Source organism: Culex pipiens, chromosome 2, assembly GCF_016801865.2.
Source record: "Culex pipiens pallens isolate TS chromosome 2, TS_CPP_V2, whole genome shotgun sequence".
Lineage (NCBI taxonomy): Eukaryota > Metazoa > Arthropoda > Insecta > Diptera > Culicidae > Culex > Culex pipiens.
In genome coordinates this window covers 156,076,600-156,097,621 of record NC_068938.1, presented here as the reverse complement: position 1 = coordinate 156,097,621, position 21,022 = coordinate 156,076,600, and the positions used below count along the sequence as shown (strand labels likewise).

The 21,022-nt window shown below is 38.3% G+C and overlaps 2 protein-coding genes and 1 pseudogene across 2 annotated transcripts in view; 1 reads left to right on the top strand and 2 right to left on the bottom strand.

Annotated features, from left to right (window-relative positions):
• LOC120428762 (Ig-like and fibronectin type-III domain-containing protein 1) overlaps positions 1–21,022 on the bottom strand; it is a 382,047-nt gene that overhangs the window by 213,001 nt on the left and 148,024 nt on the right. The gene's annotated exons all lie outside the window — the stretch shown is intronic.
• LOC120428591 (ribonuclease 3-like) lies at positions 2,746–3,516 on the top strand (the record flags this gene model as incomplete). The annotated part of the gene is made up of 3 exons (XM_039593616.2): positions 2,746–2,830; positions 2,890–3,029; positions 3,089–3,516. Coding segments are annotated over 3 exons (561 nt in total), but the record flags the coding sequence as incomplete, so codon positions are not given.
• On the bottom strand, positions 3,464–4,441 carry LOC120428597 (ribonuclease H1-like; annotated as a pseudogene).

The following is a 21,022-nucleotide window of genomic DNA, read 5'->3' as shown; positions in this document are numbered from 1 at the left end:
CCGAAGCGAGAGGAGCTCAGCTCCTCTCGCAAGCGCCACCAAGCGCTTGGCAGTAGTGACCACCACTTGGAGTGGCCGGAGGCCCCGGGTATGTTCCGATAAGGGGACATTTGCGGAACCATAAGAGTGAGGGCAATATGGGTATCAAACTTAAGGGATTTGATACTGGACATGAAATTTGACATTTTGGCAGTAGTGGCCACCACCTGGAGTGGCCGGAGGCCCCGGAGGTGTTCCGATAGGGGGACATTTGCGGAACCATGAAAGTTGGGCGAATTTGGGTATCAAACTTTAGGGTTTTTGATACTGTACATGAAATTTGACATTTCGGCAGTAGTGGCCACCACCTGGAGTGGCCGGAGGCCCCGGGGTTGTTCCGATAGGGGGACATTTGCGGAACCATAAGAGTTGGGGGAATTTGGGTATCAAACATTAGCGTTTTTGATACTGGACATGAAATTTGACATTTCTTCAATTGAAGAATTCGACGACGTTTTTTCCGCTAGGTTCGCTGTTGTTCCAGCGGTGTTCGGAATGACAGCCCCCATACAGTTTGAGCAGTTTTTAGCGAAAAATCGCGTTTATAATGAAAAATCAAGCACTTTCAGAAAAGTGGGGTATTCCAAAGTGTGGCAATTTCGCTAACGATCATAATGCGTGGTGATTTGTATTGATTAATTGTGACTGGTATTTTATTTAAACGATTTTTCTAAAAAGATGATCGATATTTTGTATAATTGAGTTAAATGTTGCAAAAGTTAAAAGTAATGATGAAATATTATGTAAAAGTGTTTAAACTTTACTTTTCTTCCCGTTTGACCAAAATATTGACCTCAAAAATGCATTTTGGTGATTTTTTGGAAATTTTTGGAAAAATTCGAATAACTAGCAATTTTTTGAGAAAATTATTGTAATTATGCTGTAATATGACTCTTATTGTTTGTTCTATCAATAATACACACATAGGGAGCATTATCAATCAAATAAATCTTATTAAAATCAATTTTTCAAAAGATCTTTTTGGTAAATTTGAGGAAAAAACATGAAAAATTAACTCAGCCCCTATGATTTATACATCATTCGATTCGTTTATGCGATTGCCACACTTTACAATAACTTTCATGGACGTTAAAAAATATTTGAAGGAAATAAAAATCAAAAACTGCAAAAAAAATTATATTTCCAAGCACGCTGTCATTCCGAACATCGTTGCGTAGTGCTTCTACTCGCCACCAGGATGCGTGCACGTTTCTGTCGAATCTCTCAATAGTGGCCACCACCTGGAGTGGCCGGAGGCCCCGGAGGTGTTCCGATAGGGGGACATTTGCGGAACCATGAAAGTTGGGCGAATTTGGGTATCAAACTTTAGGGTTTTTGATACTGTACATGAAATTTGACATTTCGGCAGTAGTGGCCACCACCTGGAGTGGCCGGAGGCCCCGGGGTTGTTCCGATAGGGGGACATTTGCGGAACCATAAGAGTTGGGGGAATTTGGGTATCAAACATTAGCGTTTTTGATACTGGACATGAAATTTGACATTTCTTCAATAGTGGCCACCCCCTGGAGTGGCCGGAGGCCCCGGAGGTGTTCCGATAGGGGGACATTTGCGGAACCATGAAAGTTGGGCGAATTTGGGTATCAAACTTTAGGGTTTTTTGATACTGGACATGAAATTTGACATTTCGGCAGTAGTGGCCACCACCTGGAGTGGCCGGAGGCCTCGGGGGTGTTCCGATAGGGGGACATTTGCGGAACCATAAGAGTTGGGGCAATATGGGTATCAAACTTTAGGGTTTTTGATACTGGACATGAAATTTGACATTTCGGCAGTAGTGGCCACCCCCTGGAGTGGCCGGAGGCCCCGGAGGTGTTCCGATAGGGGGACATTTGCGGAACCATGAAAGTTGGGCGAATTTGGGTATCAAACTTTAGGGTTTTTGATACTGGACATGAAATTTGACATTTCGGCAGTAGTGGCCACCACCTGGAGTGGCCGGAGGCCCCGGGGGTGTTCTGATAGGGGGACATTTGCGGAACCATAAGAGTTGGGGGAATTTGGGCATCAAACTTTAGGGTTTTTGATACTGGACATGAAATTTGTAGTGGCCGCAATCTGGAGTGACCGGAGCCCTCGGGGGTGTTCCGATGAGGGGACATTTGCGGAACCATAAGAGTTGGGGCAATCAAGGTATCAAAATGTAGCTGCTCCTCTGTGATGTTGCTGCACGGTCACGGAAATGAAATTAAATCCAGCCTCGGAATCAGAATCACCTCGAAGTTTACGAGCGATTACATATGTGTGTGTGTGAGTGTAAGCGCGTGCAATCCAAAAATCTGAGCCTGCTGCGCTGCCAAATTGTTGGCCGATGCGCCAAACACAAAACAAGAATCACCGTGTTGGTGTCGTTTCGTTCGAATGACAAAAATCTGCGCCTACTGCGTTGCCCAGCCGTTGTCAAAAATCCACTCCCACAGTACAAAAGCAACAAACATGAAAAATGCTCATAAAGAATAACTGAAAATTCGCAGCAAACTGCGTGGCAAAATTATTGAAAACAAGATTTTAGCAAAAATTACTCTTTCAACCAAGGGCAATTCAGTGAGAAACTCTGGGAGTAACTCGGAGTAACTCTGAGTTTCTCAGCTTCCTCCCGAGTTTTTCAATTCCCACCCGATTGTCGATACCTTGGTATATGCAACCATGACGACAATGTTGTTTGTTTATGTTTTTTCGCCAATGTGAAAATTATCGCCCCGACCCAAACAAGGAAAATTTCAGCACACATCCGAACCGGAAGATTCATTGCAGTTTCCGGATCTGGAGGAAGGTAGGTTAATCGAAGTGCTTATTTAGTCTAGCTTTCTTAACCCCGCGATCTTCTCCCAGGTGGCCTTGCAACGTACCGCGCAGCGATCGTCCAGAATCAACATCTCGCCGTACTCGCAAAAAAGCTCTACCTGGAGAAATTTATGCTGTACGCGCATGAGTCGGACCTGTGCCACGAGCTGGAACTTCGCCACGCTCTGGTTAACTGCTTTGAAGCTCTGATGGGCGCACTCCTGCTCGACGATTCTTTGCACACGAGCCGGACATTCCGATCTGCAAGGTCATCGAGTGCAACGGCCCGACCAGCACGCGCGTCTACATGATGGCTGATTACTTCCGCGGCAAACGCCTGGCCTGCTCCAACGGCCACAGCACCCAGCAGGCCGAAATGAACGCGGCCAAGCAGGCGCTCGAAAACTCCAAGGATTTGTTCCCACAGTTGGATCGCCAAAAGCGCACCATTGCGCAGAGTTTGAAGCGGCAAAAGGTGAGGACCGATGACCGGTCCGCCACGAGCGACGCGATTCTTTGGACTCGGGGACGAACCCGTACCGGAAGCGACGCCGCAAGGTGGATCTCAATCCGGAGAGATTGAGTAGTGTTTCTCAAAAAATAAAGATTCTGGACAGTTACATACTAATTATGAACTTGGAAAACAGTGTATTGTAAACTAGAATAAAAAGCCACTTATCAACAAACGTTTCAACGATTCACTTTCTGTCTGCGGAATATTGCCGAACTTTCCCGGGCGAGCGCGTCCGCCCGTTCGTTCCCCAAAATGCCACAATCAACGTCGACGTGGCTCCACTTGATCTTGATGCTTTTGTCAGCCAACTCCCGGTCCAATTCCTCAACGTCGACCTGGTTCTTAACGGTGATGCCCTGCTGCTTGGCCAATCGAATCGCTAGCGCAGCCGCCTGAAACTCTCTGCAATTGTTGGTCGCTCGTCCACTGACCGCGTTCAGCGTGTGTCCCTCGCCAAAGTATACCCCCAGCCCGGCACAGGCCGCCGCCGTCCCATTGCCCTCCCAGGAACCATCCGTGTAAACGTACACGAAACCATCCTCGTTCTGATGAAAGTTATAAATGCAGTACTTTTCCAGCTTCATCAACGGCTTCACGCCGCTGTCCAGCTTCTTCCCCTTCTCCCTGTCCCCGATCCTGAACCCCGCAGCTCCTCCAGCTCCCACTTCAACCCCTCGATCAAACCGCGTTGATCTCTTCGTAATTGTCAATCAGAACCCGCACGGAATCCACCGGCGGAGCCACGAATTGAACATGGCCCCCGCCGACGACGAGTTACTTCCGCTGTCGGAAGCAGACCCGATCCGCTGCCGTGCTTCCGAACAAACGCGTCCGCCTGCTGACGGGAGGGAAACTTTTTAAACTTGGCCCCCGTATATCCGGTCACTTGCTGTTGGCATTTGGGCCTGCAAGATAAAAGATTTTGGTTTTCAAAACAAACAAACCTTAGCAACAACACCTGACATTTTTTCAAACACAAGGTTGATCTATCTAGGTGGGATTGGTGAAAAGCAACCGGAGTAACTCGGAGGAACATTGAGAAACTCTCGTTACTCTGGGCAAAATTGAGGAACTCTTTTGCTCACTGAAATGCCCTTGCTTTCAACAGTCGTTAGCCCTGAACAGGGTTGATTAAAATTCTTGAATTTTCGCTGGACGTTTCCTGACTGTCAGCAGCTGGACAAAAAATCGTTTTTTCGCCCGAATGCGGATCATGAACCAACGGCGTGTAGGCGTCGTTCCGCTCGAATCCGGTTCAGGAACAGTTGTGTTGACCACACGATGAAATCTTAGGCAGGTCCAGTGGCCAAGTCCTCCTCGTCGTTGTTCGCTGCTCGAGTTGTGAAATCTTAATGAAATTGAACACGTACGTTCGTTCAAAATTTCGATCCTAAGCGTCACATTTGGCGTTATTTCAAACGGTAATAATTTCATCCAGACACATTGGAATTACATAATTTTTGGACCATTCGATTCGGAAAACCTTCAGCAATTTTCTATAAAATTTTCAGTATTGGCAGAATAGCTTTTGATGGGAAAACCGCCGCAGCAGAACTGGTCGTCGACGATCGTGAAAAGAGGGGAAGTAATAGCGAAGTAGAAGTATAAAAATGCGTTCTAACCTTTCCACTCTACTTAGTTGCCAACGAGATGCTGAACAAGTCGGGTCGGCTCATATCTGAGCTGCAGACGGGTGAAGCAGCAGCAGCAGGGAGAGAGAGAGCCCTTGCAACGCAAATTCTCTCTTTCGGAGAAGGATTTCTTCTGAAAAATTACCTTTATTTTCTAGAGAGAGAGAGAGAGAGAGAGAGAGAGAGAGAGACACACACCAAATGCCGTAGGATGGCAGATTCAAGAAAATTGCCAAATGCGCGTTCATACACACATACACACACTCCCGTTTCATGATACACGCTGATTGGGTTCGATGCGTCGAGTTTCCCTTCCACGGATGTTCGATTGATGTATCTAAATTCGTCACCTGAAAAGGCCATCAAAGACTGCGACCAACTACAGATACACCCGGGGACGAGCAAAACCGCTTGCGGAGGCAACTTTTAGGCAGTGGAGTAAAATCGCTTAACCTAGTAGACTGTGTGAAAATGGTTGTAGCCCTGTTGTATGGGTTAGTACAACGAATCTACTACGAGCTCGTGTAATTGGTCACGGCCCCGGGATGCACAGCCGGGTCAGTCAGGAAGCTTCCCCCAATTCGTTCGAAGATTTCGTTTACGCCAGTGGTGGCCAAAACCTGGAGTGGCCGGTGCCCTCAAAGAAGGTTCCCCCGGGGCCCGGGGGACATTTACAGAACCATACGAGTTGTGGCAATATGGGTATCAAAATTCATGGTTTTTGATACTGAACATGATAATGGCCATTTCGACAGTAGTGGCCAAAACCTGGAGTGGCCGGTGATCTCAAAGCAGGTTCCCCCGGGGTCTGGGGGGACATTTACAAAACCATAGGAGTAGTGGCAATATAGTTATCAAAATTCATGGTTTTTGATACTGAACATGATAATGGCCATTTCGACAGTGTTGGCCAAAACCTGGAGTGGCCGGTGCCCTCAAAGAAGGTTCCCCCGGGGCCCGGAGGGCCTTTTACAGAACCATACGAGTTTTGGCAATATGGGTATCAAAATTTATGGTTTTTGATACTGAACATGAAAATGGCAATTTTGACAGTGGTGGCCAAAACCTGGAGTGGCCGGTGATCTCAAAGCAGATTCTCCCGGGGTCTGGGGGGACATTTACAAAACCATAGGAGTAGTGGCAATATGGTTATCAAAATTCATGGTTTTTGATACTGAACATGATAATGGCCATTTCGACAGTAGTGGCCACAACCTGTACTGGCTGGTGCCCTCGAAGCAGGTTCTCCCGGGGCCCGGGGGACATTTACAGAACCAAACGAGTTGTGGCAATATGGGTATCAAAATTCATGGTTTTTGATACTGAACATGAAAATTGACATTTCGACAGTAGTGGCCACAACCTGGAGTGGCCGGTGCCCTCAAAGCAGGTTCCTCTTGGGCCCAGGGTAACATTAACCGAAACATACGAGTTGTTGCAATATGGGTATCAAAATTCATTGTTTTGATATTGAACCTGCAAATGGTCATTTCGACAGTAGTGGCCACAACCTGGAGTTGCCGGTGCCCTCATGGAAAGTTCACCTTGGGGGAACATTTATGACAATTTTGCCGACAAATCTATGAAACAAAATACAATTGAATAATCTTATCCCAGATTTCACTAGCAATCTTGAACTTTTTGGCAATATGAGTAATAAATCGCTGGGGGTAATAAATCGATAATTGCGAAATTATTGAAATTGAGAATAACTCTTTCGTAATCAATTTGAGCCCTAAAAAGGACTTTTTAATGCTTGCTGTTGAAATTTACATGGCTGTCACCGATGGTAGGCAAGAGCCTTGCCAGAAAATTTCCCCATCGCGAACAACGTTGAACCCTTCCAGGTTCGGTCTGCCCCTTCGCTGCGATGCTTCTCCGCCTTCAGCTATCTTTGTTGCCGCTGTGTCGTCCCTTCCTCGTAGACTGGCGAGAGTGATTTGAGTACGCAAATGAAATAGATTTTCGTTTTAGGATTTCGTGGAACGAAGAAATCTAGGTGGCGAATGCCGTAGGAAGGCAGAGAGAACGCCGTAGAAACGTCAAAACGAGAAAAAAGTCTTGTAATGTGTGGGAATAAATCGTTTAAAGTGATTCAAATTGGTTGTGACGCAAAGAAAATCTTTAACACATGGTTCAGACTGGCTCTTTGTAATGAATTGGAGTCCTGATAATGGCTTTTTATTATTTCAAATATTTTTAAAACATTGTTCAATGCCAAAAGTTTAAAAGAGAATTGATGAAATGATTTCAAATCAACTGGCACGAAAATCTTGACATTACGATAAGCTGTGAAGCGTTTCAAAACTTTATTTATTTATTTATTTGTCGACACCTCCATCAATATGATGCACAGGCTACTTTCTTAAAAAACTATGAACTAATTCTAGATTTAAACACATTTTTAGACACAATAAAATCAAAACATGAATGAACGTCATTAAACTTTCTCAAACAAACATCTAACGGGTTGTGATGTCCATAAACCGTTCGGTGCCGCGGGACACTAAGCAGTGGTGGGTTGTTCCTGAGTCCTTGACGTGCTGGAACGTAGAAATGGACCAGTTCACGGATGCTGCTACAGTCAATGTTGTCCCTAAGAACGTCGAAGACCAGTAGACGCTGGATAAAAACACGGCGGCGGGCGAGCGTAGGCAGGTTGAACAGCGCACAACGTTGCTCATACGGTGCCAACCGCAGGGGATCGTTCCAGCGAAGTTTCCGGAAGGCGTACCGTACGAAAGCCCGCTGTACTCTTTCGATTCTGGTGACTTGAGTTTCGTGGAACGGGGCCCATACAACGACTGCGTACTCCAAAACACTTCTTACTAACGAACAAAACAGCGATTTTAGCGAGTAAGGATCGTCGAAGTGCTTGGTACTCCTTTTCAGGAAGCCCAACATGGCAAAAGCTTTGGCGGTCGTTAGGGCAATGTGCTGGTTGAACCTCAACTTACTGTCAACAACTACTCCCAGGTCCTTGAAGGTTTCCACACGATCGAGTTGTTGTCCATTCATGCTGTAGTCCGAGATTATAGGGTTCCTCGAACGGCTGAATGACAGAACCTTACACTTTTTTGCGTGCGCTGTCATCCCGTTCCGGTCGCACCAGTGCAGCAAGGTGTCCACATCTGCTTGTAGAGCGAGGCAGTCGACGTGAGATTTTACAGTTCGGTAGAGTTATCCAACGTCAAAATCTTAGAGCAGAAATAAATAGATCTTAAGAAATAACCGTTTCGTGATTGATTTTGTGGCCAAGAAACGCAAATAAGAAAACTATAAAAAAATTCATTTACTTTTGTGTCCGAAGTTCTTCGTCATGATGGTTATGCATGTAGCATTACCACTGCACCTTTTTTTGCTGAGTTTTTGTTAAATTTTAGAGAGGATTATAAAAAAATAAGTGTTTAAAAAAAAAAGCAATTTTAGAAAATTTAATGATTACCATAATCATTCTTGAGAAATAAGACTTAGAATTTCGCAGTATGCCAAATAAATAATCAAAAGACTCCAAGAAGGAGTGACAATATACGTTCATTTCCACATTGAACTATTTCTCACTAACTGTACCCTGTATCAAAGTTCAGTAAAACACTTATCACAAAACGTGCTTCGCGAGCACAGGGTCGGTGCAATAAAAAACAAATCAATCCAAATTGGAGTTGGAATTTTAATTAAAGTTGTGGTTGGTGCACCATTCACGTGCTCTTATGTGGAAAACCCTGCTGCTCCATTTTCCGCGAACGAAAACTCTCAACACGCGAGCAAAAAAAAAAAAAAAAAAGAGCTGAGTGCATGGAAATTCAATTAAAAATATTTCTTTTCGATTATGACTTTTATTACGTTTCAGCAGCGGTGGGGAGCCGTTTCGCTGGTGTGGGCGGCGTTCAACCCAAGGTGAGGGAAAACACATGTTTATTTAGGGTTAATGGAAACATTGTCGAATTAATAATGCCCAAAAGGTGGACGGCCGGAGCAATTGCATGGGAGTGTGGAAGATTAATTCGCACCGTCGGGATGCCGGGGGACCGTAGCAGAGCGTAAAAAAGGGAGGGGGAAAATATTGAACATGTGCAAATATTGTGCCACATCACGTTTTTCATCATGATTGTTCAAACAAGGGTAATAATAATCTGTCGTAACAATTATGTTGCATGTGATTTTTTGTTCTTTTTTTTGAATCAAATGAAATAATTGTATAAGAACCATCGAAAATATTTAATTCAACCAAATTTGGCAAGTGGCAAGAAACGAAACTCAGCTTTGTGAAACATTGATCGGCAATATTTTATTCTAATTTTACACTATTACAATTTCATTTTTTTTAAATATATTATTAAGGCAATAATTAATAAAATATACATTGGGATTCAAACAATTAAAGCAGCATAATTACACTTTTGTTCTGCTCTTTGCAGAAAATTGTCCATAACACATAAGTGGAATTAGTTTCTCATTCAAATTGATAAGTTTATTGCAAATTTTATTTCAAGTTTTTGTCCTCAAAAATCTCAAAGTCTTTATCCCGGACTGCTCAACAATGTCAAAATGGAAAAAAACATGGAAATTGACCTTTTCTTCGTGAAGTATTTTTAAATTGCATTAAATGGAATACTTTTCTGAAAAATACCTTAAAATGCCCCTAAATGGAAAACGATGCACTTTATCAAACATGTGTAGAGTAATTTTCGACTTTTCAGCTTCAAAATAATTTCAGAAATTTAATTTTACAACCATTTCTGAAAATAATATATCTCCAGTACCAGATTTTGCGTGTTTTGGGAATCACCATTAGTAAAAATTGAAATAAATAAATTAAACTGGATTTTTCCATTAACATATTTTTCCGAACAGTCACTTGTAAGTTTGTCTTCGGTCGAAAAATTCCTTCTCTAGAAATTGATTTTTCAAATATTCACATGTCTATTATGTATGACCAGTAGGGTGACAATAAAAAAAAATCGACAATTAGGGATACCTTCTGACTCGATTCTTTAGGCAAACATAAGTAAGTGTGCCAATTTGGAGACAAATCGGTTAAAGTTTAGAGTCGCTATAGATCGTAAAAGTTGGTGAAAAAACTTTTCATACAAAACCGTCTTCTCAAAATCCCTAAGACAATGATTTGACACATTTAAAGCCAACATGGTGACCACTCAAGTCGGGAAATCAGGAAAGTCGGGAATTCGCCAAAATTCGCCTAAAATCGGGAAAATGTCTGGAATTTGTGATTTGTTTTCAAAAAGTCGGATAAGTCGGGAATCCCAAGCATACTTGTATGAAAATTATTTTCTATCTATTGAATAATTTTTAAATATTTTGTACCATTTTTAAATTAAATTCACTCAATTCATTTCTTTAGTGACTTACCTCAAATTTAAAGTTCCTTTCAAAAATTCAATAAATTTGTGAATGAAAAGGATATTTAAGACATTAAAAATCCTAATAAATATTGGATGAATTTGACACAGATTGTTATAATATTTTTTCTATATAACAAAAGATTTTTAATATTTTTTGTTAATCAAACAAGAGGAAACTTCTAACTTAAAAACCGGTTCGATTTTTTAAGTGTCAATATGGGAATTTGGCGCCTTCGCCCCGTGCTATACTCTCGACTCTAGATAAGACTTGATTTTCAGTTATCGGAAAACTTGAATATTGAATAAAATTCAATCGTTGTTCGTTTTGAAGGAAAAGCTGTTTTATGTTCATGTCCGGGACCGTGGTGTAGGGGTAAGCGTGGTTGCCTCTTACCCAGTCGGCTTGGGTTTGATCCCAGACGGTCCCAGTGGCATTTTTAAATGTTGGCCCCGGTCTAACCTAAAGGGTTAGGTCGTTAGCTAAGTCCAGGTGTAGGAGTCTTCTCCCTTGGTCCTGCCTCGGTGGAGTCGCTGGTAGGCAGTTGGACTCACAGTCTAAAGGTCGGCAGTTCGAATCCTGGAGTGGATGGAAGCTTAGGTGTAAAGTTTTGTTATTGCCTCAACAATCAAGCCTTCGGACACTTAGTTTCGAGTAGGAATCTCGCAATCGAGAACGCCAAGGCAATTTTATGTTTTAAAACATGATAAAAATATTGAAGTTGCAGAAAATATAAATCCAAATAATTTTGATTTAAGATGTTGCAAACATGTTTCAATAATTTCAATATAAATAATTTGTTTGATTAAAATCTTATCTAACTGAATTTTTCATTGCATAAAATTAAAACAATTTAATACTGACAGCTTAATAAATAATCATTGATCCAACATTTTAATTTCTAAATTTACAAAATTAAAAAGGTATTTTTCAAAATTCTTTGAAAGAATTATTACTGCTGTCATGTTTTAAGCGTTCTTTGATTTGAGCAATTTTCTCTGATTTCGGGCATTCGATTTTTTTTGTATTTTTTAACCAGGCTGAAACTTTTTTGGTATCTTCGGTATGCCCAGCTAAGTCATTTTGCATCATTAGTTGGTTCATATAATTTTCTATACAAATTTGGCAGCTGTCCATACAAAAATGATGTTTAAAAATTCAAAAATCTGTATCTTTTGAAGGAATTTTTTGATCGATTTGGTGTCTTCGGCAAAGTTGTAGGTATGGATATGGACTAGACTGAAAAAAAATTATACACAGTAAAATTTTTTTGGTAATTTTTAATTTCACTTTTTGTCACTAAAACTTGATTTGCAAAAAAAAACTATTTTTAATTTTTTTTATTTTTTCTATGTTTTAGGGGGACATCAAATGCCAATTTATCAGAAATTTCTAGGTTGTGCAAAAAATCATTGACCAAGCTATGATTTTTTGAATGAACCCAGTTTCTTTTTCAAAAAATCGAAATATTGGTCTCAAAATTTTTTCAGCTTTATTTTCCGATGTAAAATCAAGTTTGAAATAAAAAAATACTGTAGTGCAATTTTGATAAAGTGCACTGTTTTCAAGTTATAGCCAAAAAATACTGTAGTGCAATTTTGATAAAGTGCACTGTTTTCAAGTTATAGCCATCTTTAGGTAACTTTGTTGAACATAGTCGCAGTTTTTCATTTTTTTAAATTAGTGCACATGTTTGCCCACTTTTGAAAAAAATATGTTTGAAAAACTGAAATTTTCCCATCCTTTCGAAAACTATATTTTCAAAAAAAATTAAATCAAGACTAACATTTTAAAAGGGCCAAACTTTCAATATAACGCCCTTTTGAAATGTTTGTCTTGATTTAAATGAATTTTCATACATCATTTTTGTATGGACCAGCTGCCAAATTTGTATGGAAAATTATATGGACCAACTAATGATGCAAAATGGCTTCTTTGGGCAAACCGAAGGCAACAAAAAAGTTTCAGCCTGATTAAAAATTTAAAAAATTAAAATTAAAAAAAATGATCGATTTCGTAGGGAACTGCTTATTTATATTAAAATAAATTAATAGTCAAATTTTAAATTCAGGTATCTTTTACTTTTTTCATGTTCAGTTGAAACGAAGTATCAAATTTTTTCTAAGTACAATGACCCTTTGTACGAAAGCAAAGGATTTAAAATGATTTTTTAAATCATTTAAAAAAATAACTTCGCGGCCGTTCTTGACAGAAAAGATCCTACGAGCAACTCTCTACGAAATCGGCCGATTTCGACCATTTTTATTTTTTGTATTTTTTGATTTGACTCAAACTTTGTTAGGGCCTTCCCTATGACCAAATATGCTATTTTGTGTCATTGGTTCACCCATACAAGTCTCCATACAATTTTGGCAGCTGTCCATACAAAAATGGTATGTAAATATTCAAACAGCTGTAACTTTTGAGTGAATTTTCTGATCAATTTGGTGTCTTCGGCAAAGTTGTAGGTATTGTTAAGGACTATTGAGAAAAAAATAGGTACACGGAAAAAAAAATTGAGGATTTTTTTATCAACTTTTTTTTCACTAAAACTCAATTTCCCAAAATACGTATTTTTTGATTTTCGAGATTTTTTGATATGTTTTAGGGGACAAAAATTCGCAACTTTTGAGCCATAGAGAAACATTGTCAAAAAATAGTGATTTTTGGAAAAAATCGAAGTTTCATGCAAAAACAAGTTTGACATTATTTTTTAATGCAAAATTGAATTTACAATCGAAAAGTACTTTACATATTTTTTGATAAAGGGCTCCGTTTTCTAGATATAGCCACCGAAAGTTTGATTTTAGCGAAATATTTGCAGTTTTTCAATTTTTAAAAATAGTGACCATGAGTGACCATTTTTAAAAATATATTTTTTGAAAAGTTCAGAAAATTTGCTATAAAATTGTCTAAGAGACATTGAAGATTGGACCTTTGGTTGCTGAGATACAGCGGCTTAAAGAAAAAGAAACACGAAAATTGAAGTTTTCTAAGTCTCACCCAAACAGCCCACCATTTTCTAATGACGATATCTCAACAACTAATGGTCCGATTTTCAATGTTAATATATGAAACATTCGTGAAATTTTCCGATCTTTTCGAAAAAAATATTATGAAAATTTTTTAATCAAGACTAGCATTTTAAATGGGCGTAATATTCAATGTTTGGCCCTTTTAAAATGTTAGTCTTGATTTTAAAATTTTCAAAATATTTTTTTCGAAGAGATCGGAAAATTTCACGATTGTTTCATGTATTAACATCGAAAATCGAACCATTAATTGCTGAGATATCGTCATTAGAAAATGGTGGGCTGTTTGGGTGAGACTTAAGCTAAGAACAAGATTGTCCGTTCGACGCAGTGGTGAACGCAAAACGCTGTGCCAGTTCGATTTTTCCATCAACTGTCAGTCGAACAACCTGCAGGGGTTGCTTTGTTCAATGGTCGATGACTGGCAGGCTATGATGACAGGCGCAAAATTTTGCGTTTGCGTCCAGGTCTGACGGACAATCTTGTTCTTACCTTTAGAAAACTTCAATTTTCGTGTTTCTTTTTCTTTAAGCCGCTGTATCTCAGCAACCAAAGGTCCAATGTTCAATGTCTCTTAGACAATTTTATAGCAAATTTTCTGAACTTTTCAAAAAATATATTTTTAGAAATGGTCACTCATGGTCACTATTTTTAAAAATAAAAAAACTGCAAATATTTCGCTAAAATCAAACTTTCAGTGGCTATATCTAGAAAACGGAGCCCTTTATCAAAAAATATGTAAAGTACTTTTCGATTGCAAATTCAATTTTGCATTAAAAAATAATGTCAAACTTGTTTTTGCATGAAACTTCGATTTTTTCCAAAAATCACTATTTTTTCAAAAATTCATAACTCGGCGGCAGATTTTTTGACCATGTTTTTCTATGGCTCAAAAGTTGCGGATTTTTGTCCCCTAAAACATATCAAAAAATCTAGAAAATCAAAAAATACGTATTTTGGGAAATTGAGTTTTAGTAAAAAAAAAGTTGATTCACTCAAAAGTTACAGCTGTTTGAATATTTACATACCATTTTTGTATGGACAGCTGCCAAAATTGTATGGAGACTTGTATGGGTGAACCAATGACACAAAATAGCATATTTGGGTATAGGGAAGGCCCCCACAAAGTTTGAGCCAAATCAAAAAATACAAATAAAATCCATTTCCGGTTTTGGTAGAGAATTGCTCCTACTAGACAGCTCGTTTCAAGGGGACCGTAGATGATCCATCGAGAAAATGTTGTCTTGTCAATTTATTTGTTTGCATTAAAATGAAAAAAAAAAACAGAAATGGTTTTTAATCGTGTTTTTTTTCATTGTTGTACATAAAAATTGAGATTTAAGAAAAATCTACGTGGTTTATGGATGGTCCCATCCTTCTTCGTTTTCTTTGAATTATGCTTTCTCTTTTAGTCTTATAATCAATTTTTGATATTTGTTTGATTATGCAATTGAATATTTCATTTCTGAGTTAGTTCCGCACATTCTAACGGGTTGTAGCAGTGTTTCGAATGCTGTCTATGGCCTTCGAATTGACAATTTCCCTACCCCCATCTCCAAACCACTCCAAAATGTTCCGTTTACTTTTTTGTATCGCGATTATAGGGTTGGTAAAAATTGGCGTTTTCGACAACACCTACATCTTTAAAAAAAATCACATCACTGGATAGTTTAACCAATTTAGCTCGCTGCGTTGGGAAAGAAAGGTGTTAAATTGGGTTTCTAATGAAAAATTCTGAGATATTATCTTGAAAATCGAACAAAAAGCACCATGCGTCTTCAGTAAAATACACGGAAAACTTTTTCGATGGAAAAACATAATATTTTTAATTTGATTTTCATACCGAAATCTGATATGTTTCTTAAAAAAATCACATTTCTTAAAATAAAAAAAGGAAACGAAGAGAAAAGCACAGCTCATCGGTGAGTGGTGGCGATTATGCACTTGGGTTGTTAAAAGGAATGCGTTTCATTATGCAGATGCTGCAACCAACCAGTCACCGTTTATTCGCCGTGCTGTAGGTATAGCTGGCAGCGTCCACTTAATGCCGCTTGCAGAATTGTCTTCTTTCATTATCTGTCAAGTGGTGGGTTGACTGATGGATGGGTAAATGGGGAAAAACGGTGAAAATGTTGTATGAATTTAGGATGTGTCAAAAATAGATTTGTAGAATGCTTTTTTATGAAACAAAAAAATATTTTTTTCTAGATTTTTTTTTGTAATTTAAAAATTTTACAATTCAAGTGCACAATTCACGTGCACAAAATATTGCATTTTTATCGCAATAATTGCACAATTGGAGTGCGTTTTCGCGAAAGAGCCATTTACATTTTGATGGCATCCGGCTCGTATTTTTGCCACAATTTTCATCAACTGTCATCGTTCAAAAGTATACCTCTCCACATTTGGGACTGGGATAAAATTGTGACAACGATCAGTCAGCCGGGCAGCAGCAGCAGCAGCTGCAGGCGCACTCTGGAATGATACACAAATATAAAGATTGAAAGTGGAATCCCATCATAAATGAATATTCTGCCCCGGAGCACTCGCCAAAATCTGACACACACACCGGGTTGTACAAATAGGTCGTCAGCCAGCCAGCCAGCAGCATTGTAACGGTCGTATAGCCGTATATAGAGCAATGCAATCCGGGCAGTGCCGACTAGACTGTTTGCCATAAATATTTTATGAAGAAACAAACTCCACTTCCGGTGGGTGAGAACGAAAGCATGGGGGGAAGGATATTTCGTTCATTCTGCAAAATGTGCCCGGGATTTGGAGATTTTCTTTGGCTTTGAGGAACATTTCGTGAGGAACTTGTTTTATTTATTTTTAATTTAAAATTCTATTAAGGCCAAATTAGCAAAATTTTTAAAACGAATTAAAACCTAAAGAAAATTTAATTTAAGCCCTTTTCAAACACTCACCCAGCATGCCAGGTCATAAGCCCCGTTTTGTACAACAAGTGGCAAACTGCTGCTGCTGAGGGGGGCAAAACGGTTTATTTCAAATGATGCGCAGCGCAGGGGAAGAGTGCGGTGTGCAAAAAGCCGTGTGCGTATGAATATTTGACTAGCGTAAATACTAAATATACAAAACTTGAGCTCGTGCCGATTATGATTAGCACTATAGGAGAAATTGTTTTGGGAGGCCGATTGCCATCGCGTCCAATACTGGAGTGGTGTTGAATACGATTAAGAGGGACTCGCACGAGAGTTGTCGAATGATTGTGGGGGTGGTGATTTTGGAAACGGAAATTAATTTTCCTGGCACGATGATATCGAACGGGACCCATTGCTATGTGATTAAGGTGAATTGTTATAAAATATGCAGGGATTTCACAGTCAAATTGGAATTTCCGGTTTTAGTTTGTAGAACACGTATATGAGTTCTAGAGCATTTCTTGATGTCAATGTCCATCGGAGTAAGCGGGATACACTCAATGTTTACATTTGTATAGGACCTAATAAAATAAATCTAGATTTATTAACTCAACATTATCCTTTTCTGTCGAAATTTGGTTTTTGAAATTATTCATTATTTTATTTCGATCAAGTTGAAGTCCCTAAAAAAACTCAAAATATTGGAGATGGGCCGATCCAAGTTGTCGAAAGCATCTAAATAAGTCACACATTACCCAGATTTTGTTGTTGTTGTGTGAACTTTAGGAGCCATTACACTAACGCAAACAAACAAACTCGCACTTTTTGACAGTTTGCCAGTTTGTCTGCTTTGTTTGTTTGCCTGGATTTGTTTGTACAAACGTCAGCCTGCATTTTTTGTCTTGTTTGCGAGTTTGCCATAAATAAGTTTGCGAGTTTTAGATTAATTGCAAATCTGACTTTTTATTTAATTTCAACTGAATACCAAGGCCTAAAACTATTGTTGTTGTTTATTATTTTAAAATGATTTTTCATACATATAGGTAATTATTAGACTGGCTCGTCGTTTATGGAAAATTAAAAAAAATGATCAAATCAACCCAGAACGAAGGTTTTGCTTTCCTCACCTTACTGAAGAAAGGCTATAAAATCACTCGAAAAATGAACTTATAAATTTGACCTCGTAGACCCACCTTCACTTATACATATCGACTCAGAATCATGTTCTGAGCAAATGTCTGTGTGGATGTGTGTATGTGGATGGACAAAAAAAAGTCACTCGATTATCTGCGGACTGGATGAAAGGATTTTGACCGTATTAGTCTCATTCGATCCGTCTTGGGGTCTTATAGGTCTCTATTTAAAATCAGCAGTTTTAGTTGAGTACTTCAAAAGAAATGCTTAAAAACTGATTTCGGCATATGTCCGTAAGATTGTAAAAAGGGTGGTTTTTGCAAGAAAACCTATTATGTTATACATTTTCAGAAAGGTATTAAAAAAACCTTTCCAATGAGTCCAAATCATTGAAGATCTGACAACCCTATCAAAAGTTATTAGCACTTAAGTGTTATTTATACACTTTTTGGAGGCCGGATCTCAGATATTTTAATAAAAATGATGTCCGGGTCCATCATGCGACCTGTCGTTAGTTAGATAATCGAAAAACCTTTCAAATGAGTCTAAAACATCGAAGATCTGACAACCCTATCGAAAGTTATTAGCACATAAGTGTTATTTATACACTATTTGGGGCCGGATCTAAGATATTTCAATGAAAATGATTTCCGGGTCCATCATGCGACCCATCGATAGTTAGATAATCGAAAGACCTTTCAAATGAGCTTAAAACATCGAAGATCTGACAACCCTATCAAAAGTTATTAGCACTTAAGTGTTATTATACACTTTTAGTGTGGAAAAAACCTTTGTTTTAAATTTTGATTTTTATGATTTTTATTTTCCGCTAAAACCAACACAATTACGTTAAAATTGATAAAATTCTGAGAAAACGCTTTTTTTCAGAAGCAAGATAGCACAATGCTTTCTTCGGGAAAGTTTTAGAGAATTTTCTCAATTTTAATGTTATTGTGCTGGTTTTAAAAATGTAGTAGAAAATAAAAATGATAAAAATCAAAATGTTAAAAAGAAGGTTTTTTCCATACTAATTCCCTTACAAAATTGAAATGCAATGCGGAAAGTGTGGACGCGATCCATACTCACACAGCAGTTGTTCCGACCCCTCTTCGATTTGCGTGAAACTTTGTCCTAAGGGGTAATTTATTTAGGGGGTGGGCACCCATCCGAAAAAGACGTGTTTTTCAATAATTTTCTTCTTGAAATTTTAACAATTAAAATGAGCGGCTCTTTCTTTTTTTTTCAAAATTTTGATAAAAGGGCTGTTTTCAAGAATGGTGTGACTTTTAAAATTTTTTATTGGACTTGTATAAATCATTTGTAAAAACTAAAAACGAGAAAATGCGCTTAAAACAATAGATATTGGCGGTTTCTATGTCAAGAATTCTACTATTTCTACTATCTTCTATTTAACGATCGAATAATTGAATGGCACCAAAACATAAATGTAGGGATTTTTTATAAAATTGCTCCTAATTTAATTTAATCGATAAAGTCTTTAATTCTAAGTTTAATCGGGCTAGAGGATTTGATTTTTTTACCAAAATCTCATAGGCTATTTCATAAATCCTGGAAAAAAAAATTTCCCATGCAAAGCATTAACATATTCCGCCTTGTTCTCGGGAACGTTTTAACTAATTTGACTTGTTCCAGGTTTTTTTTGTAGCCTAATTCATGCTTGACAAAGGGCACTATTGAAAATGAATTGATTTTTTTGTTTATTTTGTGTATAAAATCATTCACTTTTGGAATTTCAAAGAAAACTAATAACTGAAAATATAAGTTTGCATACTTTTAAGTGGTGTTCAAACATTGCCTTTTAAGAGTCTTTCAATATATATTGATGAGAAAGTTGCAATAGACCCTTTATACTTTTGAAAAAGTACACTCGAAAGATCAGAAATTTGAAATTATAGGCTTTTTCAATGGTCATTTCAGGTTAACTGGGTACACTTTCGGACTCGACCTTCACCGATTTGGACCAAACTTGGAGGGAACGTTCATCTATCAATAGTTAACAGAAATCCCAAGTTTGGATTTTCTTAAAAAAAACTTTTTTTGTTTTAATCATAACTTTGAAACTTTTTTAGCAAAAGACCCCCTAATATCATATTTTAACTTTTAAAGTATTGAATTCAGTTTTGACCAAGTCCTTATATTTTTATTTTTTTATCACCATCGTGTTCCCCAGCAATTTTACATAAAAATCATTGAAAAGCTCAAACTTAAATGAACTATAGGGGTAATTCTCCGCCAACTCACACAGCAGTTGCCCCGACCCCTCTTCGATTTGCGTGAAACTTTGTCCTAAGGGGTAACTTTTGTCCCTGATCACGAATCCGAGGTCCGTTTTTTGATATTTCGTGACGGAGGGGCGGTACGACCCCTTCCATTTTTGAACATGCGAAAAAAGAGGTGTTTTTCAATAATTTGCAGCCTGAAACGGTGATGAGATAGAAATTTGGTGTCAAAGGGACTTTTATGTAAAATTAGACGCCCGATTTGATGGCGTACTCAGAATTCCGAAAAAACGTATTTTTCATCGAAAAAAACAATAAAAAAGTTTTAAAAATTCTCCCATTTTCCGTTACTCGACTGTAAAAAATTTTGAAACATGTCATTTTATGGGAAATTTAATGTTCTTTTCGAATCTACATTGTCCCAGAAGGGTCATTTTTTCATTTAGAACAAAATTTTTCATTTTAAAATTTCGTGTTTTTTCTAACTTTGCAGGGTTATTTTTTAGAGTGTAACAATGTTCTACAAAGTTGTAGAGCAGACAATTACAAAAATTTTGATATATAGACATAAGGGGTTTGCATATAAACATCACGAGTTATCGCGATTTTACGAAAAAAAGTTTTGAAAAAGTTGGTCGTCATCGATCATGGCCGTTCATGGTCACCCGCGACAGACACGGACGACGAAACAAAGAGAAACGCAAAAAGTAACTTTTTCAAAACTTTTTTTCGTAAAATCGCGATAACTTGTGATGTTTATATGCAAACCCCTTATGTCTATATATCAAATTTTTTGTAATTGTCTGCTCTACAACTTTGTTGAACATTGTTACACTCTAAAAAATAACCCTGCAAAGTTAGAAAAAACACGAAATTTTAAAATGAAAAATTTTGTTCTAAATGAAAAAATGACCCTTCTGGGACAATGTAGATTCGAAAAGTACATTAAATTTCCCAGAAAATGACATGTTCCAAAATTTTTTACAGTCGAGTAACGGAAAATGGGAGAATTTTTAATTTTTTTTTAGAGTTTTTTTCGATGAAAAATACGTTTTTTCGGAATTTTGAGTACGCCATCAAATCGGGCGTCTAATTTTACATAAAAGTCCCTTTGACACCAAATTTCTATCTCATCACCGTTTCAGGCTGCAAATTATTGAAAAACACCTCTTTTTTCGCATGTTCAAAAATGGAAGGGGTCGTACCGCCCCTCCGTCACGAGATATCAAAAAACGGACCTCGGATTCGTGATCAGGGACAAAAGTTACCCCTTAGGACAAAGTTTCACGCAAATCGAAGAGGGGTCGGGGCAACTTTTCCCGATTTCGTGTGAGTTGGTAGAGAATTACCCATAGGTAAGATACAATGATTTTACTGAAAAAAGTTT